Source organism: Prionailurus bengalensis, chromosome C2 (genome assembly GCF_016509475.1).
Source record: "Prionailurus bengalensis isolate Pbe53 chromosome C2, Fcat_Pben_1.1_paternal_pri, whole genome shotgun sequence".
In the NCBI taxonomy this organism is placed as follows: domain Eukaryota; kingdom Metazoa; phylum Chordata; class Mammalia; order Carnivora; family Felidae; genus Prionailurus; species Prionailurus bengalensis.
Genome location: NC_057350.1, coordinates 3,281,734 through 3,308,763, shown reverse-complemented (window position 1 = coordinate 3,308,763; position 27,030 = coordinate 3,281,734). Strand labels below are relative to the sequence as shown.

General features: G+C 58.4%; 1 protein-coding gene across 7 annotated transcripts; it reads right to left on the bottom strand.

Moving 5' to 3' along the window:
- Positions 1–4,202: 4,202 nt before the first annotated feature.
- Positions 4,203–25,544, bottom strand: WDR4 (WD repeat domain 4). Of its 7 annotated transcripts, none has more exons than XM_043593519.1 (11): positions 25,347–25,544; positions 23,535–23,600; positions 22,262–22,405; positions 17,459–17,615; positions 16,688–16,800; positions 14,786–14,846; positions 11,010–11,108; positions 9,313–9,377; positions 8,405–8,588; positions 7,179–7,248; positions 4,203–5,224 (listed from the first exon to the last, which is right to left on the bottom strand). In XM_043593519.1, exons 1-11 carry the CDS (start codon positions 25,433–25,435, stop codon positions 5,043–5,045), a joined length of 1,230 nt encoding a protein of 409 aa, XP_043449454.1. In that variant the 5' UTR covers positions 25,436–25,544; the 3' UTR covers positions 4,203–5,042. The 7 variants fall into 7 exon arrangements, with proteins under 7 accessions (XP_043449454.1, XP_043449455.1, XP_043449458.1 ...); XM_043593520.1 differs by lacking the exon at positions 22,262–22,405 and adding an exon at positions 22,437–22,538 and having other exon boundaries at positions 25,347–25,370; XM_043593523.1 differs by having other exon boundaries at positions 23,530–23,600; positions 25,347–25,369.
- Positions 25,545–27,030: the final 1,486 nt, after the last annotated feature.

Sequence of the window (27,030 nt, the reverse complement as noted above, 5' to 3'; positions counted from 1 at the left end):
AAAATGTGAGGCAAAAACCAGGACAACAGAAAATCAGGCAAGCCCACACTTATATTTAAAATATCGGGGCGCCTGGGTGGCTCAGTCAGTTAAGCGTCCGACTTCGGCTCAGGTCATGATCTTGCGGTTCGTGAGCTCGAGCCCCACGTCGGGCTCTGGGCTGACAGCTGGGAGCCTGGAACCTGCTTCCGATTCTGTGTCTCCCTCTCTCTCTGCCCCTAACCTACTCACATTCTGTCTCTGTCTCAAAAATAAACACACGTTTAAAAGTAATAATAATAAAGTAAAATAAAACAAAATACTGATTTCAGGGGCACCTTGGTGGCTCAGTCGGTTAAGCATGTGACTTGGGTTCAGGTCATAAGTTTGACGGTCTGTGAGTTTGAGCCTCGTGTCAGGCTCTGTTCCTGTCAGCTTGTTGCCTGGAGCCTGCTTCGGATTCTGTCTCCCTCCCTCTCCTGCTCACGAGCGCCCTCTCTCTCTCTCAAAAATAAACATTAAAAAAAAATTATAAATTCATTTAAATAAATGCTGATTTCAGGGGCGCGGTGGTGGCTGTTGGTTGAGTGTCTGACTCTTGATTTTGGCTCAGATCACGATCTCACGGTCCGCTGGGTGAGCCCCGCTTCGGGCTCTGCATTGACTTCAGAGCCTGCTTGAGACCCTCTTTCTCCCTCTCTCTCTGCCCCTCCCCGGCTCATGTGCGTGTTTTCTCTCTCTCTCAAAAATAAACATTCAAAAAGAATAAAAAATTAGGAAGACAATACTGACTTCAGAATCAATACAAGTACACAGTGTTCTTCCCGCTGAGGACGACCAGAACCGTCGCCAGCTGGGTCTGAGCACCACTAACAGAGTGGCCCCCAGCTGCCACCAAGGACTCCAAGAACACACGTTCCGGTCAAGTGCGGCGACATACCAGCCTCGAGGCATCTAAAAGGAAGGAAGTCAAAGTATACTCTGAGACCACAGGGAATTAAAACAAGAAACCCGTAACAACAACGAAAAAAAATCTAGGGGAAAAAAAGCAAACGTTTGCAAATTACACCACACTTCCAAATAACCAGGATCGAAACAAAAATCACAAGGGAAATTAGCAAAACTGCGTGTCAACACGTAAGGCTTCAGGCACTGGTGCTGTAGGAAAACTCGACAGTGCCCTACATCAGTGTCAGGGGGGAGCCCTTCCGGAACGGCCAGCCGGTGCTGTTTATCGGCAAGAGGCCTCAGCTCCTCGGCAGGTCGCCCTCTTCACAGGCTGCTCGGCTGCCCTCACCCCGCGGCGGCTGGCCGCCCCCACAGTGGCTGATCCAGCTGTTCCTTTAAGATGACCTTGCCGAGAACAAGATCAAATGTTAAGTCTGGACACTGGGTGGGCAGCTTTCTCAGCTGCCGCACACCAGCCCGTAACTTGCCTTTGTGAAAGTAAACGTCATCACAACCGAAACGCGGAGTCTGGAGGATGCACCGAATGTTCCGGTCTGCAGCGGGAGGGTTGCATGAACAACGCCAGGCCGACGGCACCATCTAAACGGAACACAGGGGAGACCACGGGCCAGCCGTCCTGAGTACACATCTAACAGAAACGTTGGCACGTTCCCAGAGACAAGGACCACAACGTTCATCGTGGCCGGTACGCGAACTAGTCAAAAGGCCCCTGACGGAACGGACGTGCCGTGGTATCTTCACACGTGGGCACAGCACGTAGCAAGAGAACGAACCACCTACGATCCCGTGTCACGATGCGGATGAATCTCAGCGGGAGAGGGGGGCCCAAGGGGCCTGAAGCCACTAAGGGCAAAGTGTCGGTGGGCCTGGCCTCAGGGGGCGGGGATGCCTCCCCATTGTTTCTGTGGACACGTCACACACGTGCACTCAGCTGGTGACTCTCTAGTGGGCCCACCGGACGTGCCCCTTCCAGCCGTACTCAAAATGCAGACAGACCAAGAAAGCAGTAAGGATTAAGAAATACGTCAACTGAGCATCTAATTCTTGATTTCAGCTCAGGTCATGATCCCAGGGTCATGAGATCAAGCTCCCCCAGCAGCCTCCTTGCATGGAGCCTGCCTGGGTTTCTGTCTCTCCCTCTCTCTCTGCCCCTCCCCCACACTTGCACGCTCTCGCTCTCAAAATACAACAACAAAAAAAGACCACCGATCTTTTTAAGTCAATAAATGACCTGGGGGCGCCTGGTGGTCTCCATCGGTGGAGCACGTGACTCTTGACCTCAGGGTTGTGAGTTCAAGAAGCGCCAACACTGGGTGTAGAGATCACTTAAAAATAAAACAAGTTGGAGCAAAGCCCAAGAACCCTTCTCCCCCCAGAAGGTTAAAGGTACAAACAGGAAGAAAAAATGGAAAGTAGAAAACAAAACCAACGGGGTGTGTAAGGACCTAATCCTCAGCTCCCACGGCAGGCCAAGAGGCGGAAACACAAAGAGGCCGGCTTTGTGAGCCAGCTGGCGGCGGACCCGGCTTCCCAGCAAGGCCGTCGTGGGAGAAAGTGAGCACGAGACAGAAAACCCTTCCAACACAGCACGTGGCCATCATGGGTGTGCGTTCCGACCAACCAACCGAGAAAGGCAGGCCTGGGGCAGCCGGGGGCCTGCGGGTCAGGGTCCCCACGGGAACGCGGCTCACACCCAACCTCTGGGAAGGCCTGGATGGAGGGCCTCACTTAGGAGACAGGGACAGGGTTTCAGGACCAGGAGGCCACTTCGGTCCCAAAGGGGTGCAGCCCCACAGGAGGCAGCTGCGGCAGAGGAGAAGGGTGCTGGGTCTCCTCTCCCACCCCCAACCCCGCCCGCCACCAGAGCCCGAGTCCGCGTGTGCTGGGGCAGGAGGGGCACGAAAGCACCCATGTGGACGGAGCATGACCCGCCGACTGCGTTATTACTGTCGGCAGCGTGGTGGTTCTCGGAGGATGCGGACGTACGAAGGGAAATACAAGTAGCGAGCACAACGCAGCCGCTGGGAGAAGGAATGAGGAACGGGGCTGAAGGGCGCAGGGCGGGTCACTGTCACTGTCGGCTGGTCAGCAGTTTGGTCTTGGCCGTGTGCACCTGGGACTGTGAGAATAACGAGAGAGATTTGAAAGCGAGCACCGGAGAGGCAGTGATGGCAGCGGCCGCCCTGCGTCCGTTCTGATCCTGACGGGCGGCTCGGCACCACCTCCCAGGCAGGTGCCAGAGGGCCCCGCGCACACTGCCCTCAGCTCCGCCCCTGCCGCCCTGTTTCAGGCACCTGCCCACGAACACAGCGAACGTTCCGCGAGAAAGAAAGCCCACATGAACACAGAAGAACAGGGTTTGGCTTTGTTTTCAAAGACAGTAACCAGTTAGTTTTAAAACTATACAGGTTTAAAAGGCATTTTAAAGAGAGATCGACAAACTTCCCCCTAAGAGCCAGATGATAAATACCTCAGACTGCACTGGCCATCCAGCCTGTGAAACTGCCCCCGCTCTGCTGTCGTGGCCCAAAACAGACGGAGGCCACACCTACACCAACGGGCGCAGCTGGGTCCCAGTACGGTTTTACTTCAGGACGCTGGGATTGGAATCGCATGGGATTTTCACATGCCACGAAGTATTGTTTTTCTTTTGCTTGGTTTTCGATCACTGAAAAATGTGAAAGCCGTTCCCGGCTCACAGGCCACACAAAGCCAGGCAGCAGCAGGACTTGGCCCGCAGGCCCCCCGTCAACACGTCACCACCACCAGACCCAAATTTCTCCTAAAACCAAGAACTTCAAAGCAGATTAACGAGAACACTGTCTGTGCGCAGTGCAGTGCAGGGCTGACGAGGTCTGGCTCCTCAGGCACGACCCCGGGGCACCCCCGGGCACGCCCCCGCTGCTCCTTCAACGACTTCTGCCCAACCCAACACCCCACTGTGCCCCTTGTGGGAAGGGTGAGCGGCTCACCCACGGCTCTGTCTTCAGATCAACGTTTAAAGCAAAACAAGGCACTTAGGGATTTCGCTTCTGCGACACAGAACAACTGGTCTCTAAGTACCCCAAGAAACCCCGCACCAAAGGCGTCACGGACACACACGGGCTTTCCCACCTCTGAGACGCATCACTGGGAAGTGGGTAAAAGCACAAATAAACACATCAGCGGACACATCTGTAAAGACTACCCACCAAAAAAACGCTTTTTCACATTAACAAGTCAGCATCTCAGTCACAGACAGTACACTCATCAAAGACGGTTTTGCTCAATATATTTTGAAATTAGTTCCAAATGTTGCTCCTAAACATTTCCAGAAGCTGCAAAAAGCTCATCTCTATTCATCGGTGATTAGAATCCAGCGGATGCCCCGGGTCTTTGCATCCCGTGCAGCGTTGACACAGAAATCACAGACCTACGTAACACCCTCCACCGTTTCCCTGGAGAGCTGGGTTCCGGTCGGGGCTCCCGGGTCCTCACGCTCCGAAGAAGTCCAGTCTGCGCCCCGCGCCCCGACCAGCTCACGTCACGGCGGCGGGGACTGAGCAGACGGCGGTGGCGGCCACCGGAGGAATGGAGCCACCCCGCCTGGGTTTCGGGCCCCGGCCGGCGGCGGCCCCCACGCCGGACAGCACGCCCCACCATCTAGAGGGAGACACAGGGACGAAACGTGCCGCCCACGCTGCCGTAGAGCTCGCGGACTCCCCTGGAGAAGCGTCCAGCGCCACGGGAACAGTGGAAGCTCCACAGCCGCCACGCCCACCACAGGTTCCGGTCCCCTCCGATACGAAGAAAAGGCGCTTCAAGGCACCGGCACCACCCGTTGCGTCTCTGGCCGAGTACCAGGCCGTCTGGTTTCCCTTCAACCAGAAGAGTGCCCAGGACGCCAGGCAGAAGAGCCTGCTCGGCGGCGGAAAGTTCTAGAGCCAGGATACCGACCAGTTCTCTGGGACGGCCCACGTGCGTGTGGAGCTGGTGCGGACCTAACTGCCACCAAGCGTGGGTCGGGAACGATGTCCCCATTTCTTACGGGGAGCCGCGGGCAGAGGGGACAGCAGAGCCGGCTTTGGCTCGAGGCCACGAGAGTGCGGGGGCGGCTAGGACGGGCACCTCAGGGACGCCTCCCCCGGCTTCATCTTCTTGGCCTGCCCGTTAGGCCCAGCAGCCGGGTTCTGCCGCCGCTTCTGCAGCCTCTCCTCCTTCTTCCTCAGGTAGGCAGTCACGTTGTCAAAGGTGGCCTTGTAGAGACCACTGAAACCGACGTCCACGCCAGCCACGCCTGTGCAGGAGGAACGGAAACAGAAGCCAGGTGGGATGGGGACCGAGGCCCTGCCGCAGGGGGATCAACTCGCCACGGCCCAGACCTCCCAGCAGACCCGCGGCACCTGCTCCGAGGCGCCCCCACGACGCCCGTCTCCGGGTGGCCATGCCAGCCGGACCCAGGACTTGCTTCCAACAGCACGCCAGAGCCAGGTCATCGCCGGGAGACGAGGCACAAGGGCTGTGGCTCACACGCTCGTATGAGCCGCCCCACGGGGGCGCCTGTGCTGGGGACTGCAGGCGGCCTGCAGCCAATAGCCAGCGAGGAAGCGAGGCCCTCTGCCCAGCGGCCTGCGGGGACCAGGACCCTGCCAGCAACCACTGTGCGCACCTGGAATCAGATCCCACCCCAGGGGCAGCGGAGCTCTTCTCAGAACCACACCAACAGCCCAGTAAGAAGTACTGTCGCCTTCACCCACTGAGCACGGGACACTCATTACGCAGCAAGGTAACGGACGCGGACTGAGCTCAGTGTCAAGGGTTGAGAGGCCTGATGGCCACAGACCAGCCCCACGGGGTCCACTTCACCCCGGTCAGAAACCCCACAGGGCCCGCTGCTCTGGGTCCCCTACCTCTTCTGGGACTTCCATGCTCAGCTGGCCTTCCTTCCCTGTGTCTCCGCCCCGGTCCCTTCCCCCACCCCCGGCACCTTCCCCAAACCTGCGCTGTGAGCAAACTGGTTTACCTGCAGAACTTCAGGAAAACTAAGCCCACCTTGGACCTGGCCCTCCCAGGGGATCCACAACAAGACAAGCTGGCCCCAGGCCCCGGCAGGGACGATGGCCAAGCGTCAGGCAGGGAGTAGGCTCGCCAGTGTCCCCAACACAGTCCTGCTACAGGCCCATTTGACAGTGTTGCTAAAGCAAATCCACACAGTGCTGGGAGGACGGAGCCCGGTCACTGCCCTAGTCCTTCCACCCCGGAAGGAAAGCTGGAAGTTAACCCTGGGACACAGAGCCAACAAATCCCCATGAGAACGCCTTCCACGAGACTTTAGGTCGTTGCCAGGGTCAACACAGACAGAATTCACGTGTGACTCTCTTGAGTTCCAAGAACTCGGACTTCTGCCTGGGGAAGGCTTTGACAGGTGTCTTCTGCTCAACCACGTCTTTACTCAAATGAAGGCAGCTGACTCCCAAAGCTGGCCATGAGTCATCCCTGTGACATGGTCGCCTCAAGTCTCTGCCCAAGAACAGCATCGTGGAAGTCGCTAGAAGCCGTGCAGCTAAGGGCTTGCCTTCCTCTATCAATAAAAACGGAGCGAGGTCTTGTCCTCGTAACGTTCTCAGACAGGACTAAGTGAAGGCAGCACTCAATGCTTCCCACGGGCCCTTCAACTGACGGGGACCCGTGGCTCTGACAGCCAGGCCACTCTCCTCACACTGCAGCGCCACTCGGGGGGGGTGGGGGATCGGCCTTCTCACCACGGTCTCTCCCCTTCTCTCGGCCTGGGGTTCACATTGGGTCCCACACTGGGCCAAGAAGACCCTCGGGGGTTCCAGTGATTGTCCCCACGCCTGACCTCATGGCCAGGAACCGCTCAGGGCCAACATTCGAGGCTCACAAGTCGCCCCACGCTCCAAGTGAAGGCGCACCCGTTACCGGCCCCGCCCTGGGGATCAGCACCGGCAGCCCTGAAGGCAAAGGGGTGGACCCCGCCCCGACTGTGACCCCGGTTCCCATGTAGCTCATGGTCCTGGAGCAGGCTCACACTGGGCGTTCCCAGTGTGGGTGTGGGTCAGCCCCCCGGTGCCCCAACCAGCCACTGGCCTTCTGGAGGGGATACGGACGCATGCCATGCTTCCTGTATCCTTGCTCAGAAAAGCGGCTTCCTACTGTGTATCGCAGCCTGGGATCTGCCCCTGGCCGATTCTGGATGTCACCCCGAAAACAGGCTGTGCCCACATTCTTACCTTCCAGCATGGCCCAGTTCCCCCGGAGATGGGCGGAGACTTTCTCTACCGCGGCGTCTTCAGGAGCAGCCTGAGAAGACAACGGAGGGAGGCAGGACTCAGGCCGCGGTGCTGCCGGCGCTGGAAAGGGCAGACCCGCCAGGCGTGGTCCCGGCAGCCGGGGCCCGGGAGACACCCGCTCGGGCCGCCCGACACCAGGCAAAGCCAGCCGGCAGTCCCAGCGCGAGAGACGCAGCTGTCCTCGCGTCTCGTCGGATAAAGACCCATGACGTGAGGGCCACCGGCATTCCCTCCACATTGGCTTGTCGAGCGCAACCTTTTCTGAGGAGCCCGGCAGACCCCACACATCCCAGCTGGGGGCATTCTGTCCGCCACCACTTTCTAGATGAAAATACCCGGAGAGGCTCCGGGCGTCTCCAAAGCCCTCGGTCAAGTGAGCGCTTGTAAAGGATGGTCCAGCCAGCACGGGGCTCGGGCGGGCTTTATCTCATTCTCCCCCGCCATCGCCACGTCCTAGGAGATTCGGGACGGGCGGGAGACAACGCCGCTTTACAGACGGGGGAGCCGACTCAGAGAATGTGCGAGGTTCGCACGTCGCCCGGCCCACAGCCCACACCCCTTTCTCCACACATGGGCGCGCGTGAGTCCAGTGCGCCACGTGCAAGGCCACGTGCAGCCTGCCGATGTCGAGGCCACACACCCAAGCCACCCCAACTGTCGGTTCCTCTGCTAAAAAGACACGTGACCAGAAAAGTCAGAAGGAACGTATGCCAATGATGGCAACTACCCCCCCCCCCCCAAAAAAAACCACTACAGGCATCGTGACATGAACAGAGCTGGCTGAGGGGGGCGCCTGGGTGGCTCAGTCGGTTGGGCGTCCAACTTCGGCTCAGGTGATGTTCTCACGGTTCGTGGTTCGAGCCCCGCGTCGGGGTCTGTGCTGGCAGCTCGGGGCCTGGAGCCTGCTTCGGATTCTGTGTCTCCCTCTCTCTCTGACCCTCCCCCACTCACACTCTGCCTCACTCACTCTCTCTCTTCTTCAAAAATAAACAGACATTAAGAAAAAAAAAACAAAAGAAGAGCTGGCTGGGCATCCCTGCTCCCTGAATCCACGTCACAAATCCTCCGGCCACACCCCCCCGAGCACCGAGCCACGATCGAGCTGTAAGGGGGCACAGCCGTCGCCCCCTCCACCCCCACCAGAGGCACACGGCCAGCAACCTCACCTGCCACTGGCCGCCCACAGGCCTGCAGAGCACGAGGGGGGCTTCCCGGTGGTCCTGCAGGACCCACAGTCCCCGGCCCTCCTCGAAAGCGATGTCCCACACTCTGTGCCGAAACGTCAGCCGCTGTCTGTAAACCAGCTGCTGTCTGGCGGCATCGAGCTGGAAAACGTAGACCGCGGGAATACTTTCCGCAAAGAGAGAGAGAAGTTGTATTACGGCTACGACCAGGCCCACGTGGTATCATCCGACGCGTACAGCTTAGTGCCGTGCCCGGGTCGCCCCCAACAGGGACCCGGCCATCGCCAACCTCTCGGCTGCAGGCTCACGAGCAGCCCAGCCGCACGCACCTAGCCGAGCCGCCTCCGGGCCGGAGAGCCATAGGACCTAGGGTCGCAGCGAGTGCAGGTCGCCCAGTTCTGGCCCAGCCTGCCCTGCGGCACTAGGGAACCAGTGCAGCACAAAACAGGTGGAGAAGGTGACCGTCCCGGCTGCGCCTCGGACGGCACGGGACGCACCGGCACTCCCACCCGCTCTAAACCCGCGTCCTTGCTGTAAAAGAAGCAAAGACGCCCGCGGCAGGCTTGTCCTGAGGACACACGAGATGTGCGGACACACCACACGCCCACGCGGCGCATAAACATGCTGATGCGCCCGCGGATGGCACGTGCCCCCGAAATCCTCCTCCTCAGCGCCCCTCGGCACCGGAGCCCTCGGGAGGGCCAGCGGGTCGTGCCGTGACCTGCCCGGCCCTCAGGAGGCACCGACTGAGGTGCGTTCCACAACTCTTGGGTGGCCCTCGGGCACAGACTTTCTCAGGCACAGCTGGAGGCCATGAACCGAGCAGCGCGTACAGGAGGGCCAGCCCACAGCAAGGGGCCCATGGACGCCCCGCAGCAGCACGAGCTCACCAGTCACACAGCAGCGCCACGCAGCCGTCCTGGCTCCGGTAAGTGATCCTGGAGGCGGCAAACCTCTGCAAGGGAGCACAGCAACGTAAATGCACGCTAGCTGCCAGGGACCCGGCCCCAGACTACTCTGTTCAAAGCGAGATCGGACGCGGCAAGACTTTGACGTTGCCACCACGGTCGAGGAAGGAAAAAGAGACGACGGCCCTAGAATTTTCTGGAGATCGGTGAGAGAAAAGGAAGACACAGCAGACCCCCATGACACAGTTCTGACGTGCCACGAGAGACAGAGAAGCCTCTCCGTGGCTCTGGCCCTCCCTCCAGAGCCTATGCGGTGTCTTTGGAGCCAACAGAACTGGTCAAAAAGCAAGACCAGGGGACAGCAGAGAACACAAGGAATTATTAACAAGACACAACGGTGTTGAGGTCCCCTGGTCCTGGAGAGGGAACCACCAGACGCCCGCCAGTCGGGAGAAGTGGAGGGAAAGGTCTGGTGCTCACCAAGCCTGGCCTGAGGGGCTGGGCCATGCGGGAGGGGGACTCCAGGGAGGGAGGGAGGCGAGGAGCCCGAGGGACAGGGATGCTCCACAGACCCTGCAGGCCTTGAGGGCCAGGCCCAAGGTCAGACAGCTGCTGGTTCAGGGTCCTCTCTCAACCTCACTGTCCAGAGCATCAGAAGGTTCAGAGAGCACAAATATGAAAAAGTTGCTGGAACAAATTCTATTCGCCACAGCCTCCAAGGGGGGACACCAGCATGGCAGCCACCCAAGCAGAAGGCACCACGAGCAGGTGGCCAGAGCAGCAGAGTCGGCTGAGCTGGAGGCCCAGGCAGCCACTCGGCTGGGTGGCCACGGCCCCAGGGGTCCTTGAGGCTCTGGCCCGTGGTCAGGCCTGGCCTGCCCACTTCTGAGAGGGAGTAAGGGCAGCGGCTACAGAGCAGTCTCAGGGGGACAAGAGCGAGCAGGCAGTCCCAGGATGAGGCAGAAGAAGCCCTCAGTTCTCATACGGACCTCCTGCAGGTTGGCGGGGGGCCATGTGGGGGCTCCGGGGGGAACTGCAAAGCTCCCAGTGACAGGCAGGACATCCTGGTCATCAAGAAACCACACCGAGGGCCAGATCTGCAGGCGTGAACAGCCACGAGAGCGAACTGCTCCCTCCCTGCCAGGCCCAGCCAGGCCTCCAGGAAAACCGGTGGGGCTGTCCTCAGGTGACCAACCTGGACCTCAGCCGTGCAGGGCACCAGCTGGGAAGCATCACAGAGCTGAGTGCCCATGAGCACGGAATCCGGAACACCCCAAAGGGCCGCCCACACGTTCTCCCCTGAAAATCTTTCACAACCAGAGGCCCAGGTGACCTGACCTGAGAATACACTGGCCAGTGTGTCATCCCAGGGGTACGGGGAGGGTCATGAGACTAATTAAGTGCTCTGCTCAAGCATCACTGTCTTTTCTGTTTCCAAGCAGGATCGGGAGAGGCACTTCTGTAAAGCGGGTGTTGCAACGCACGTACAGCGAAATACAAATTATCTCCTACTTACGCGACCGGGCGCCCTCAAGGAGAACACGCGTTCTCCCAAGCTGGAACAAGTCTGTGCTGACGGCAGAGAGCCGTTTCTCACACAACAGTGGCTCTGGCCCACGGCATCCCCGGGACTGGAGAGGCGCCCTGCAAAGTCCAATAAACCCACACCCAGACGCTACCTCGTCACCCCAGGGCTCCGCTGGCTCCTGCAGGCTGGTCAGGTGACAGCAGTGCAGCTCTCGGCCACTTCTGTACTCCCAGAGCCTCAGGGTGCGGTCCTGCACACAGCAAGGACAGGTCAGTGTGCACTCGCGGGGAGACCCAGGCCTGCCTCAGGCGGGGGGGGGGGGGAGGACTGACTCAGCGGAGCCAGCACGAAGGCTCTCTGTGCTCAGTCACGCAACCACTAAGAAAACACGTGACCCCATGGCAAAGCAGGCAAAGGACACGAGACGACCCGTCACATACAGACATCACGGACCACGGCGGCTGGGTTGGAGCCTAAGCACGCACACACGGGCACGCACACGCACACACACCACAACAATCATGTGCTCGCACAGGAGAAACACGGGTCGGGCCAAGCACAAGGACGGTCCCACGTCCCTGTTTAGGAACAGTGAAAAGGGGGCGTCCATTTGTTCCCCGTGAGACCGTCAACTGTGTGGCCGGTAAGGAAACTGGTGTGCATCCCAAAGGCCTCAGCGCCCCGCAGACACACACGACAGAGGAAGAACTCGTGTTAACAAATGCAGGTCACGGCGCTTGCTGAAGGGACGGGACACGCGAAGAACCGCACGTCTAAGGAGAATGAGCAGGGAGTGAAGCGCGGGTGGGCCGTCGGGTCTACCCAGGAAATCCGTGCGCTAGATCCCGTCGCTGGGAACGCGTGCACAGGCCCACGCGCACCTGAAAACCTAACGCTGACTCATCCAATGAGACGCCACCAACACAGCCGCCACCAACACAGCGCACACGGCAGGTTTTAAACCACCAGGAAAAAAGGACGGACGACAAACTGCCCGAGTGTTAACGGCAGGGGTGTGTGGGCGCTGGGCAAGAGGACGTAGCCGCCGTGAACATACACGCCCACCCCTACGTCCCTCCCCAGTGACCAGAAAGGGAGGTTTCAGAAGCATGAACCCTCGAGGATGAAGACGACAGTCATGTGAGGCCACCCGGGAGGAGGTGAAGGGAGGGACAGGCCATAGGGGGCTGAGATGTGACGCACCAGGCCGGGCCCAGCAGCACAACCAGGGGGTCCGTCAGAGCAGCCGGACTCCCCACCCTGCTGCCCGCAGAGCCGCGGGGTCCCCGTCCGGATCCAGAGTGAGGGACCATACCACTGGCCCTCCCTGGTCACCTCCCGGGGCACGCGGACAGGCCTGACGCCCAGGAGGGCAAAGACTGGGCAACGTGACCACCAGGAGAAGAGAGGTGACCCACGGCTATAGGTGCCCGACTCCGACACCCTGGACTCGAGGGACACTGGCCACTGCCCTGTCCCCACCGCACACGGACACCCCCCTGCAAAAGGCAGACACCACACACGGTGAAGGAAACGCAAACGTGTGATCTCAGGGGTCAAAGGCCCTGCGCACGGCGTGGCGCTGTGAGGAGAGAACGTTCTGGGCACCAGAAAGGCTGCCGAGAACTAATGGTAACAGCAGAACTTCACAGCCCACAGGACACTGGGAAATTAAGTTGCGGAGACGTCCCCACAGCAGAAGCAGGAACATGAGGGAAATGTCAAGGGAAAGACAACGAGCCATGCGAGAAGCACACCTGAGAGTGAGGACGCTTCCCCAGGAGAGAGGAGGGTCTCGAATCGGGCGGGGAAGGGGGTGGGGCTAGGGGGGCGCTAACCACATAGCTGGTCAGAGCCCTGACCCCCATCTCCAGAGCACGGGGCATGGAGGCCCCCAAAACGTCCAGAGAAGGGGGAACGGGTCCCACAGAGAGGACGCAAACCCTCACGTGAGATGTGGGGGGCGGCGGGGGGCGGGGGGTAGCTTTAACCTGGAGTTCGGATACCCACCTACCCACCAGGCGGGGGCGGAGGATTCAGGGCGTTTCCAGAAAGGCGGCTTCCTAACACCACCCTCCCTCCACCCTCAGAGGCACCCCTGGGAGAAAGGAGGCACAGAGAACGTGAACTAACATGAGGGGCGTCCGGAGGCGGCAGGAAACAAGGGGTCAAGAGCAAGACCGTGTCACCACCCATCACCACCCTCCGCCACCCTCCGCAGGGCAGGGAAACGGGGGGGGGGGGGGTTCTCCTGTTTCTCAATGACTCTTGTTCTCTGGACACTCAGAGCGGAAGTTAGAAGGGCAAAGAGGCCAGGGACGCACCTCACAGGGGCAGTGGGAGCGAGTGCCAGTTTTCACTGGGGGCCTCACAGCGGAATGTCACTTTGTAAGCGTGTGTTTCTAATGACAATCAACACTAGGAGCGCCAGCCTGACTCGGTCGGTAGAGCGTGCACCTCTTAACCTCAGGGTTGTGAGTTCAAGACCTACGCTGGGTGCAGAGATTCCTCAAAAAGTAAAATCTCTAGAGGCGCCTGGGTGGCTCAGTCAGTCAAACGTCTGACTTTGGCTCAGGTCACGATCTCACAGTTCATGAGTTTGAGCCCCGCCTCGGGCTCCGTGCTGACGGCTCGGAGCCTGGAGCCTGCTTTGGATCCTGTGTCTGTCTCCCCCTCTCTCTCTGCCCTTCCCCTGCTTGCACTCTGTCTCTCTGCATCTCTCAGAAACGAAGAAACGTTAAAAACAAACAAAAAAAACTTTTAAAAAATTTTTTCAAAAACAATGAAAAGAACTGCACCTTGCACAGGGCAGGGCACAGGGTGGGCAGAGCTCCCCCGCATCTTTCAACACGCTCCTAAGCAAAACACGGAAGTTGACAAAGCCAGTGCCAAAGTCAAAAGTGTTCGTTCTGCTTTTCTATGTGCTCGGATGCTTGTTTTATTGTGAGAAACACTGGGAGGCGTAGGTACAGCAGAATTCACAAAAACCGGCCACCTCTGAGAACTCTGGCCACACCTACTTTCTCCCGTCTGCTATCACAGGACCAAGCACGGCTGGGAGGAAGAGAGAGTCAGAAAGGAGAACACAAACATGGTGAAGCAACAAAGAACAGACGTGTAGACAGCGGCCAGAATTCTGCAGGACGGCAGGGAGGCCGCGCGGTTCCCACCCGGAAGCCCGAACTCAGGAGGGCCAGGAGCCTTCCGGGCAGCCCACCCCAGGCACCCGAGTCCCCTAGAATGCTAAGGAGCAGGAAAGACAGAGGAGGAGGGACAGGACAGGACTTCTGGGGAAGAAAGAAAGAATCAGACGCCATCAGTAATTCAAAACCTTCTCTGGGCAAAAATCTTCCTCAGAGCAAAGAGGTCTCTGGCGACGAAACTATCCAGGCTTCGAGTCCCACCTTCCGGACACCGAAGTTTTCACTACTAACCAAACCGCCCCCACACACACAGGGCCAGGTGCCGGCCCGAAGGACAGGGTGGGGGACAGGGTGAAGCACAGCAGTAACTCGGGGGAACCCAGGTCCCCCTGGGACTTAGGTACTGTTGTACCGGAGGTCACAATGCTATTCCAGTAAGACCACAACCCTGAGACCCGATTCCTCACACTCCATTCCAGGGCGACACACACCCACCTACCCCCCACCCCGTGTAAGGCCCTAAGCAAGGAGGCAGCCTGGGACGGACACACACACGGACACACACACGGACACGCACAGGCAGCCTGGGACAGACACCCCCCCACTCCCCCCCCAATGTAAGGCCCTAAGCAAGGAGGCAGCCTGGGTCAGCTCCAAACTTGGGAAAACAAGCACCATCTAGTGGAGAACAGCCAAGACCCAGCACCAGGACGGGCCCCCAGCCCCACGCGGGTCCCTCACTGGAAGGCGCCCACAGGTGCTCACCACGGAGCCGAGCACTTACCCCGGACGCGGACAAAAGCAGCTCGGGGTGGTCAGGCACCACGAAGATGCGGCTCACAAACCTACAGCGTGAGAGAAGCAGAGGGTGAGCTGAGCTCTGGCATGCTGCTCTGACACCCGCCCGGCCCGCCTGCCCTCGCCAAAGCCCTGTCCCACATACCCCCGAGCCCCAGGGAAAACTAAGGGAGGGTCCACGGGGAGCTGGACAGCGCCGAGCAAGCCGGGGAGCACACCGCGTCATTCTCAGGGCCCAACAACACGACAACCCGCAGGAGGGACCGGCCCAGCCCGGCCGCGCTCCCCACCCTGGCCGCGCTCCCCACCCTGGCCGCGCTCCCCAGACGCGCTGCGGAAAGGTCCAGGAGCTTCTGTGCTGCTGCTCAAGCCGCCCCGCTCACAGCCCGAGACCTCCCCTGCAGGTCCGTGATGATGGAGGCCTCAGGGTGGGATCCGTGGGACGGAGCAACAGTGGTCGGCAGGCAGACACAGACCCACTGTCCTTCAGCCCGCGGTCGTCCCCAGAAGCCCACCTTGGAGCCAGCCTCGCCCTGCGAGGGAGATGGCCTCCCCGACTTTCCCGCCAGCTGTATGGTGGTCACCAGCCCATGGTCCCCAGGGACTCCAGGCGGCTGGCCCCAGCACTCCCCCGGCACAGAACGTCCGTTACAGACGCCGTAGGTCACCTCCACGAGTCAAGATGAAGCGGGTGGAAACCCGTTTCTACAGATTTTACACAGAAGTCTTAAAAATCTATTTTTATTTGGGGCACCTGGCTGGCTCAGCAGGCAGAACGTGCGACTTAATCTCAAGGGTGTGACTTCCGGCCCTGTGCTGGCTGCAGAGATTGCTTAAAAATACTGTTTTTAATCTATTTTTACCACTTATTCGCTCACTGAAATACCTGAGCACCTACGACCTGCCGCTGTGCGGAGGGCTGGAGACAGCAGTAAGCACAGCCCACGAAGGCTGTAGGAGCCAAAGGAGATGGGCGGGCGGAGAGCCCAACAGAAACAGGGCTCCAGCCATGTGACTGGAATTTGCCAGGGACCCCATCCAAGAATTAGACACCGATGTGGGGCGCCTGGGTGGCTCCGTCAGTCAAATGTCTGACTTCGGCTCAGGTCACGATCTCACGGTTCATGGGTTCGAGCCCCGCGACGGGCTCTGGACTGACAGCTCGGAGCCTGGAGCCTGCTTCAGATTCTGTGTCTCCCTCTCTCTCTGCCCCTCCCCTGCTCACACTCTGTCTCTCTCTCTGAAGAATAAATAAACATTGAAAAAAATTTTTTTCCTTAAAATAAAAGACTGCAGCAAATGAAACTAAGGACTTCTCCTGAGCACACACTGTAATTAGCCTTGACCCCGAGAAGACCGGCATTCTTTGAAAATGCCTCCCTTGCAAAATGTCAAAATTCAACTAGAAAAGAGCTCACTTGCCCTAGAAAAGAGGTCACAAAGGAAAGACCACTGCCCAGGTTCAGATTTAAGTCCTGGACTGTTCAAACTACGAAAGTATGTCCCCCCCACACACGCCTACTGGCCACCGACCGCTGCCCGGCCCTGGCGGGTGTCGGTGCAGAGAAAGTAGTGTTCCAGAAACAAGCCCTCGCCTGGAGGCCAACGTGGGGACCACTGGTGAGCGGTCACAGGCGGGAGGCGGCGGGCGAAAACCGGTCCCCGAAACACACAGGAAGGGAGGGGAAGGGGGAGGTGAAGGTTCTGAAGGGCCCCGGACAGAAGCAAGCACCGGATGGGGCCTCGCCAGGGAGCCGCCCAGGGGAGCGCTGCACACGCGCGGCGGTCCCGCTCCTGCAGGCCTGGCCACAGAGCGGGTGCCCCCGCTTCTCGAGCAGCCCGCCTGTGCGTCCCAGACGTCCTCCGGTGGGGCAGGAAGGGGACTCACTCCGTGTGCCCGAGGCAGAAGGACTCGATGCTGTGCGGTGCCGCGGCCCAGCTCACCCGGATTTTCTCGTCCCGGTCGGCGGTGAGGACGTAGCAGTCATCGGGACTCACGGCCTGCACACGAGGGTGACAAAGGACAGGTGAGGGTGGCCGAAGCCGGGACTCCCGCCCCCGGGACTCGTTCCCGGTGCTCCCCAGGTGTCCTCGCACACACACCGCCTGCACCACCCCTCGACCTCCAGCACCCGCTCCCCGCCCCCTCTCTCCCTCCTCCTCCTCGTGTCCCCATAGCCACCCAGTCACCAACTCCTGGCGGTCTTTCCGTCAAGAAACCCTCCCTCGTTGTTCCTGCCGACGTCCTCGGGTCCCACCCAGTCCCACCTCCTACTGGCCGCCCCCAGCCCTCACCAGGCCCCTCGGTGGGGTAGGTCGTGGCTGAGGGGCCGCAAGGACACGGAGGTGAGGCCCGTAAAGCACGGAGAACAAGCCCAGGCCTGGAGACGGTGCCTGCTCTTCCCACCGCCCTCCTCCGCCTCGGCACGTGACCCGGGCTGTCCCTCACTTCCGGGACCACCCCAACGCCTCCTCGCTGGCCCGTCCGCATTCACCAGCCGCTTCACCTTCCTAAGTCCCACTCGTGAGGCCGCCTGCTCACCGGTCTGCAGAGCTTCTACAGAACCCACACGCCCCCAACGGCCAAGCTTGCAGACCCGGCCTCACCCTCGTCAGACCCTCTGCTCTGCCCCACCTGACTAGCACACCACCCACGTACCACATCCAACAACATCGACAGGTGCCCAAGTTCAAGCTTGCCGCATCCCTGTGGCTCCAACACCGAAAAGGAATAAACGTCTCCAGACTTGTCGGCCACCAGAAGTTTCTCCTCGGAGGCTGTGAAGGTCAGGGCCGTGCACCTCCTCACCACGGTCCTGGAAGGCCAGAGACGCCCACAGTTGGCTCGCACAGTCAGCACAGGAAGGGCCGACGGGCCTGCCGGCCGTGCGTCCTTCGCACACGCGTCAGCTCCTCGCCGAGCGTCTCCCCCTCCGGGTACCACAGCAGCACCAAAAAAGCAAGGCAGTTAAGAAATGGAAACAAAGCCAACGTCCTAGATAAATCTCACTTTGAGATGATATTTTTGCTTTCATGGTGGCAGAATCTGGGCGGTGGATACCTAGCTGTCTGGCACGAAATCCTCTCCAATTTGCTGTGCTTGCAGATTATCCTAATAAAACGTCAGAAGACCTGCTCCTCGACCCAGCAGCTCCACCGCACATGTCGAGGAAGAAGACGGTCAGCTTCAGAAAACACCCAACGTGCTCTGGGCGAAACCGCGAGCACACGCACGACGCGGGCCCCCCGCGCCGGGAGACTCCACATGCAGCCCGGGGCCCTGCCGGGCTGGACCCACCCGCACTGCTGCCTGCTTGCACAACAGTCCCGAAGACGGGGTGCGCACGCGCCATCCGTCCCCACGGGGGCGGCACCGGCACGCGGCTGGGGAGGTCTGAGTTCCGGCTCAGGCCCCATGAAAGTTCACACGCCGACCCGATTCACCAGGTCGGTCACACCCGCGAGTTGGAAACTGGTTCAACGCTGCGCCAGCCCGAGAAACATTACCGCGTGCGCGCGCACGCACGCACGCACGCACGCCTCATCCGGGGTCCTGGCCACCCAGCGTCTCGCCCACTCTCGGGGGCGGGCTTATGCAGCTTCCTCCCGCCCTCCTCCTACACTTCCTTCGCTGCCTTTCTACTCGCTGTCCACAAGGCAAGTCCCTGCACTTCCGGCTCTGAGAGACCCCACCTGTGCCACAGCCTTACGCAGACATCACGTTTATCTGCCTTGCCTGCACTTACGGCCCTGCCCTCCCTTGTCCCCAGAGGGGATGCGAGTGCACCCCACGGCGCCCTGCAGCTGGCGCTCCAGACGTCAGCCCGAAATGGAAACCTAAGCTCAAGCAAGCTACGTCTCCGACACGAGGACCGAACGAGGACGTCACAGCTTCTCGGGAGCAGAGGGACTAAAGGACAGAAAACGCAGGGGAGAGGGCCGCCAGCCGCAGTCGAACCTCCCCCTCCGCCCGCCAGGGGAGCTAAGAAAGGACGAGTAATGACATAAATGTGGAGAAAACAGAGAAAGACGGTGAGGCTCCGGGCAAGATTAAGCACAACTCTCCCGGCGCGCCTTCACGTACACGCCGCCGCGGCTCCTAACGGGCGATTACGCAGCTGCCTCGAGGCCACCCTTCCAGAGCATCGGCCTGGGCCGGTCCTGCAGGACTCACACGGGCACCCCCCACTGCCCCTCTTCCTGATCAGCCCAGAAACGGCCCGGCTCCACAATCTTGTCACTTCGTCTTTTGCCAGTGGGGTGGGGGGCTTCTATCTTCTCAGGCTAAATTAGTCCTTGCAAGGACTCCAGGATGCACAGAGCAGGTGGGGGTGAGGGTCTGCAGGGGCAGATCCCGAGACAGGACACTCGATGGGTTGGCCACTCAGCCCCCCCCCCGGAAGGAGGGGTGACAGGGCCCCACCTGTCCTCGGGGTCTCTCCCTTCCCTCCAGAGTCATGAGGTGCACAGCCCAGTGTTCCTGTCTTCACGACCCCCAAGGCCGGCCTGGCCTCTCCCCTGGCCACTATCCTGGTCCAGCAGCTGAGCCCGAGAGGCCCCCGCTGGGCTGGGACCCACCCAAGCCCCCCTCCAGAAAGCCATGCTTGTTCAACAAAACTGAGCCTGCCGGGCCCCACAGGGCCCTGAGGATACCAAGCTCCCCAACACCACACACCTCCAGCAGCAAACCATCTCATTTCCCAGGGCTCTGCCTTTCCACATACTCGTATGATTTTAATGCATCTATTTCCCGAAACGGTGTGACTTCCTACGTAAGATCTCTCACCAAGAAAACAGAAAACATGTCACGCCAAGTGTCCTCATTTTTGGTTCAGAAAACCCGGCCTCAGGTCCAGGCCTTTGTCATCCTGAACTGAAACCTCGAAAACAATCACTGCTACCCACGACTTCCATCTGGGCTTTTCCTCGACACCCTCCACGGCTAGGTTTTAAGGCCACTGGAGAGCTCCGAGCTGTGACGAGTCTTGGTCAAACACGCGAGTCCAGGACGCTCCCAAGACTGAAGTGAAGGTCAAGGATGGCTGTTTTTCTGAGGAAGAGTCCATCTGTCGGGGCCGCCCCCCCCCCGACCCCCACCAAGCACAACAGGTGCTGCATCGGGCAGCATCGCATCTTACGCTGCGTTCAGGGTAAAGGTGTAGGACGAGGCAACGTGGGAAACGCAGCCTCTAGAACCGCAACGTGATCTGGCCCGCGCCCTTCGCTCGGTGGCTGACACAGATGGGACGGGAGTCCCGTGGGGTCCCGCCTAACTGCCAGCAAGCACCGGTCTGCAGGGCACGCTGTACCCCACCCGCGACACGAGAGGCCCTGCACACCTAATGCACGTTTGCAACACAGCCCTTTGTTGGCATCAACATAAAAACCAACAGCCCAAATACGATTAGAGGGGGAAAAAAACGAGACCCCAACCACCGTTTGCCAGCGTACTGTTGCCGACCCTGAGTGTTCCTAGATCTTTACGGGAAGGTAATCACCAACACGGCACCTTCAAGACACAAAACCAAGTCGCAGCACCCGGGAGCCCTTGGGGAACGGCCAGAGCCCCGCCAGGAGCCCCGGGCGCTCACCCTTCGGTCGAGGCGCAAGCTCCACCACAGGATGCAGGGGCGTGGTGGCAGGCTGTGCGGACGTCCCCTCGTCCCAAGTTCAGGGCGAAGGGCTCCCCTGAGCACAGCGCACACCCCGATGCAGAGGCCACCTGGAATTTGCCTTTTCATTCTTCTCTTTGAAAGTAAGATCAATCAGGACTCAAAAAGCGTAGCTGCTGGGGCGCCTGGGGAGCTCAGTTCGTCAAGCGTCACGATCTCCAGGTTCATGGGTTCGAGCCCCTCATCGGGCTTTCTGCCCTCAGCGCAGAACCCGCTTTGGATCCTCTGTCTCCCTCTTTCTCTGATCCTCTCACGTGTGCATGCGTGTGCACTTTCCCTCAAAAATTAAATAAACATTTAAAAATAAAATTAAACTAAGTTAAGTTTAATTTAAATTTTTAAAAAGGGGGGAGTCGTCTGGGTGGCTAAGTCAGTTGAGTGTCCAACTTCGACTCAGGTCACGATCTCACAGCTCGGGAGTTCTAGCCCCACGTCTGAGCTGACAGCTCAGAGCCTGGAGCCTGCTTCCGATTCTGTTTCCCTCTCTCTCTGCCCCTAACCCACTCACATTCTGTCTCTGTCTCTCTCAAAAATAAATAAACGTTTAAAAAATAATAAATAAATAAATAAATAAATAAATATGGGGCACCTGGGTGGCGCAGTCGGTTAAGTGTCCGACTTCAGCCAGGTCCCGATCTCGCGGTCCGTGAGTTCGAGCCCCACGTCAGGCTCTGGGCTGATGGCTCGGAGCCTGGAGCCTGTTTCCGATTCTGTGTCTCCCTCTCTCTCTGCCCCTCCCCCGTTCATGCTCTGTCTCTCTCTGTCCCAAAAAAAAAAAAAAAAAAAAAGGTTGAAAAAATAATAAATAAATAAATAGAATAAAAAGCACAGCTGTCCCCGATACAGATGTGAACCAGCTACCAGGCGGAGTCCCTTAACCCTGGTTGCTGGGTAGCTCAACAGGTACGTAACTTGCAGGTGTTTCTCTCTTACTGTCAAGGGACAGTTAAGCGGAGCAGCCTGCGCGGGGGTTGGGGGGGCGGGGGCAAAGATGAGGGAACAGAGAGGCCGACCCTGGTCCGGGTGGGTGTTTCCGTCCCTGCCACAGACATCAAAGAATCCCAGCCTTCTCCCACCGGAGGAAGCAGAGAACTCACCACCGCCCTGTCAGAGCAACAGAAAATCACGTGTGCCCAGGGCCTGCGTCAGCATCCCCCACCTCTCTAAGCCCTCGAGGTCCCAAAACAAGGAAGCTCTCGGGAACTCACTGACAGAGACCTCCAGAGGGACAACTAAGGCCAAAGGACACCAGGCCGCTGACACCCTCCCCCATCAACACTGAGCTCGCGCACATTCTTCACGTACTTGGGAATCAGGACGCTAACTTTACATCCCGCCAAGTTCAACTGCAGCACAGGTGCCTGAACGTACACAAAACCCCTCACACTCTCGGGGCGCCCGCTGTTAGTCTCCATTTCTGCCACTACGGGGCTGGAGGAGTGCTGGAAAGCAGGATGCCACGGTGGCCAGGGGCCCGCACTTTGGAGCCAGAGCGACCAGGTTCAGGGCCCGGCTCTGCCCTGGGTGCTGATGAGGATCAGCTTCTGGACTCCGGCCAGGGATGTGGGTAAGGGCAAGACCCCCGCCCGCCCCCCCCCCCCCCTTACACACACAGGGCTGTTTCGGGGATTAAATCAGTTAACACACGTAAGACCCTGAAAACAGTGCCTGGCACAGAGCTGAGACTATGTGTTAGTTGCTTATTACTAGGTCGCTGTCGCTACGGTTACGGGCATGCAAGTGTAAGCTGCGCGTTCAACATCAAATTATTCAACGTTAGCATCTCATACCTGACACTCAGACATTGCCACGGTTTTGTACGGAAAAGAATCAGACGCTTACTGTCATCAGTTAAGGCAAAATAGGAGCCAGACTTGGAGAAGGTTGACGCCAGAACCGTGTCACTCCCCTTATCCGCGGGCTGCCCGTCCTCCCTGAGAAAGAGAGGACAGGGTTAGGGCCTACCTGAGTAAACAAGGCGGCATCCCTGCAGGCTAGCCTCACTCATTTATAACACGAACAGGGGCAGAAAACGGTGTGAGGTTCACGTAACCAGAATACAAAGACCTATCAAGGGGACAGAGGGAGGTTCAACACAGCTGGAATTTTTAACGAATAAATCTCATTAAACAGGCACACACACCGGAACCCAAAGAGCGGAGCTGGAAAGACCCTCGGAGATCACATGACCCACTCCCTCAAGGACATGAACGGATCTAAGACTAGAGCCAAGGATTATTTTCAGTTTTTTTTTTTCCTAATGAGCCACAAGACCAATTCTACTAAAAAAAGAACACCATACAAAATTATCACATTCTGCTTTCCTGATCTTTCAATTAACTAAAGCTAACTTCATACACCTGCCTTCAAAGCATTTAAAATCCCATTCTATTTTGGGGTGCCTGGGTGGCTCAGTTGGTTAAGCATCTGACTCCTGATTTCAGCTCAGGTCACGATCTTGAACTCAGGTAATGATCTCAGGAGCAGAGCCTGCTTGGGATTCTCTCTCTCCCTCTCCCTCTCTCTCTCAAAATACATAAAAATAAAACATGAATATCCCATTGTATTTCAAGATGACCATAAAAAAAGTTAATCACGGATAGAAACTAATTAAAAATACTTAGAAAAATCCTAATATCCTTAATGCCAAATTTAAAAGTGAGTTCCACGTTTCTTTCCAGAGGTGGTACCTGGTTTATCCACACAGCAGGGTAAAGAGAAATGAAGAATTCAGGGGCACCTGGGTGGCTCAGTCGGTTAATCTTCCGACTTCTGCCCAGGTCATGATCCCATAGTTCATGAGCTCGAGCCCCACGTGGGGCTTGCTGCTCTCAGCGTGTATCCCACTTTGGATCGTCTGTCCCCCTCTCTCTCTCTCTCTCTCTCTCTCTCTCTGTCCCTCTCCTGTTCGCACTTTCTCTCTCAAAAATAAACATTAAAAAAAGAACAGAGAAAGAAAAAAGAAATGAAGACTTCAGTGAGGAAGAAGATCATTTACTTCTTAGGCTACCCTGTCTCAATAATTCCATGATCAGGCCCGATGAGGCTCCCCCATTACCTCACCCTTTACTTTCTTGTGACTTCTCTGCTGCCGTGCTGCAATCATATGCGAAGAGGACGTCATCATCACTGAGGAAGAACAAAGATTTTAAAAAGAGCACTTTATTAATAAAAACACGGGGTTTTTCCTAGAACATAAGTAATCTTATAATCATTAAATTAAGGGTCTTATCAGGGAGCCTGAGCCGCTCAGTCAGTTAAGCCTCAGACTCTTCATTTCAGCTCTGGTCATAATCTTACTGTTTCTGAGTTCGAGCCCCGCGTCAGCCTCTGCGCTGACGGCATGGAGCCTGCTTGGGATTCTCTCTCCCTGCCTCTCCCTACTCGCATTCTCTCTCTCTCAAAATAAATAAATAAACTTTAAAAAAAAAAAATCAATGCAAGATGCTTATGTCAGAAGAAATTACATTGATGTTTCTGGGGGTTTCTTCCATGCAAATTTAAAACTGCCACCTTTAAGGGGTACCTGGGTGGCTCAGTCAGTTAAGCGTCCGACTTCAGCTCAGGTCATGACCTCACGGTTCATGGGGGGTTCCAGCCCCTCGACGAGCTCTGTGCTGACAGTTCAGAGCCTGGAGCCTGCTTCGGATTCTGTGTCTCCTTCCCTCTCTGCCCCTCCCCTACTCAAGTTCTATCTCTGTCTCAAAAATAAACATTTAAAAAAGTTTTTGTAATAAAACAAAACTGCCACCTTTTAAGAACGTCTCAACTACCCAAGAGAGCTCCCATGGCCACCAAACACCTACTAGTACAGGAGTCACCACCCATCTTCCCTCAAGACCCTAAGCTCTCTTCAGTTTATGCCCATCTCCCCCGTTCCAGTGCCCGGGCATAGACAGGGCACAGCCTTTAAAGTGACTGCGCTCAGACCTTTTCCCACCAAACACTGTGACGTAGAAACACTTCTCCGAGGCAAAAACTGTGCCACCGGCACATTTCCTCAAAAGGCGTAGACCAAAGCAAGCATATCAAGTGTAATAAACCCATGTCTCCCAGTGGCACGTGTTAGGATACCAGGAGTCTCCAAAACAAAACAATCTGGAACATACAAGTTTATGAGCAAGTTTTTTGTGAAAACTGAACTGAACGTTGAAAGGGGAGTTCCGATACCAGGCTTTGAACAAAAAGCTCAGAGAGGCTATATTTGCATTTGACGGACATATGTATGAATCCAAACTACCCTAGGAAAGGAGCACGGGCCGAAACGGACCATTAATATCCATGCGGCTCCTGGGGCAAGACTATCTGATTAACACTTATTGCTAAGAATTTCGGGTGCCGTGTAAGCGGGTGCAGAGCCTTGTGAAGAGGCGCTGGGGAGGTGCGCGCGACACCTAGAGCCCCAAAGAAAGAACAAGAGCGGGGTCTTGGGTTGCGGGCGAGGGAGCAGGAACCGACAAGGAGAGGGAGGCGAGAGGAGTGCGCCCGGGACCCCCTCCCAGCGCGTTCCCCGAGAGTAGGGCACCCCTCGCCAAGAGGGCAGAGGCCGCCTTCTTCACAGGGCCCCCCAAAGCGGGTGTGGCCACGACCTCGAAACCGCGGGGCCTGGCCCGCGTCACCTCACGTGACCCGGCCCGGGCAGCGACCAGAAGCGTCCGGCGCCGACCCGGCCAGGCGCACGGGGCCCCGGGCCGGGGGCGGCGGGACGCACCGGGGGCGGCTCTTGAGAGGAAGCGCGGGCCGAGGAGGCGGCGGGGCTCGCCGGGGGTGCCCGCCAGGGCGGGCACAGACCCGGCGGCTCCCGGGACTCGGGCCCTCCAGGCCCCGACGCGCGCCCGCAGCCGGGGCTCCCCGCTCCAGGCCCAGCCCCCTCACCTGCTCGCAGTGGAGGTGGCCAGGAAGCGGCTGCCGCCCCTCACCACCAGCGTCTGCCCGCACAGCGCCAGCCCCGCGGAACTCGCCATGCGCCCTCCCGCCGCGCCACCCCCCACGTGCGCCGCCCAGAGCCACTTCCTGCCGGCGCCGTGCAATGACGTCACGAAAGGCGCCGCGGGGTGACGCGCTCGGCCCGCCCCCGCGGCGCCGGAGGCCCCGGGCATGCGCACAAGGTGCCCTCTCCTCCCCGCCCCCCCCCCCCTCAACCCTCCCGCCCAGGCCAGGATCCGTTGCCGATCGGTTTCGCGCGCTCCCGTGAGCACGCTTGCTGAGCATTGCTCTTTGCCTCCTGGGCAGGGCCGGTTCCGGATGTTTCTCCGCTGCAGCCGGGGGACTTGGTCCTTCTGGTACCTGCTGGGCTCTTCGTAGCCGCTCTTTCCAGAGGTGGGTGGGTGTGAGCTCCCCCGCCTGTCCCGCGTTGGCGTCGGCGGGCCCGCGGAGGGGCGCTCAGGCGCTGGCCGGGAGCCTACCCACCTCCCTGGGAGGTACGCCGCGGGCGCCCCGGGGAGAGCGCTTTCTTTGCCCGTGGCCTTTTGCTCGTGGCCTGGCGTCACCGTTCACCAGCCGGACGCGGTGGCTTCTCAGGACGCGCCGCCCCACACCCACCCTGTTCGTCTAGTCGCTCAAATCCCCCTGCTCCCCCAGGCCCGCGGCTTGCCGGGCCCCGCAGCTGCCGGTGTCCCCACAGATCGGCTTTCCACGCGGAAGCCAGAGAGGTCTTGGCAGATCACAGATCTCATCTTAAAACCAACAGGTGGCAGGGCGCCTGGGTGGCTCAGTCGGTTAATCATCCAACTTCAGCTCAGGTCATGATCTTCCTGTTCTTGAGTTCGAGCCCCACGTCAGGCTCTCTGCTGACAGCGCAGTCCTCCGTCCCCCTCTATCCCTCTCTCTCAAAAATAAACATCAAAAAAACAACAACACAACAGCAACAGGTGGGTTCTCACTGCTCTTGTGGCAAAGACCAAAGTCCAAGTCCTAATCATGCACTATCAGAGTGCCTGTGGTCTGGCCCCCACCTACTCTGCAGCCTCTCTCCCTACCAGGCCCTTTCATTCCCGGTGCTCTAGCCATCACTGCCCTTCCTTCCATTGGCACAAGGCACTCACTAACCACAGGGCCTTAGCACGTGCCATTCTTTCTGCCTGAAATGTTCTCCCCAGCGCTCCATCTGTTTACTGTAACCGGTAAATTTCAGTCACCCGATTTCATTTCAGGGGCAACATCACTTAATCAGGGAAACCTTCCCTGCCTTTCCATCCTTTGCATTCCTGACTATTTGTTTACTGTCTCTCCAGACTACAGATGCCTAATTTTGCACATCACTGGTTTTCCCAACTTGCAACACAATGCCTGGCGAGAAGTCAGTGCTCAACCAATATTTGCTCCTCAGGAGTGGAGTAACTTGTCTTAAAAGAGCAGCTACTGTTACAAAAGAGTGACGGACCTATGACAGGAAGGAGGTATGGGAAACTAGAAGAATGCTGGCCCTAACCGACCTCCTGTATGAAACAAGGATGAATTTGTACCCAAATCAAAGGTGGCTGCTGTTGGCCAAGCAGAAAGCTTGAGAGCAGCCAGGCTGCCTTGAAAGCAATGAGGTAAAAGGGATTTTCATGGAAGC

Coding starts and splice junctions, on each gene's coding strand:
- WDR4 (XM_043593519.1), bottom strand. CDS start 25,435: ATGGCGAGTTCCGCGGGGCTGGCGCTGTGCGGGCAGACGCTGGTGGTG. Junction 8,589..9,312: donor GTGGCGCTGCTGTGTGACTG/GTGAGCTCGTGC, acceptor CTTTGCGGAAAG/TATTCCCGCGGTCTACGTTT. Junction 5,225..7,178: donor GAACTGGGCCATGCTGGAAG/GTAAGAATGTGG, acceptor CCTCCTGCACAG/GCGTGGCTGGCGTGGACGTC.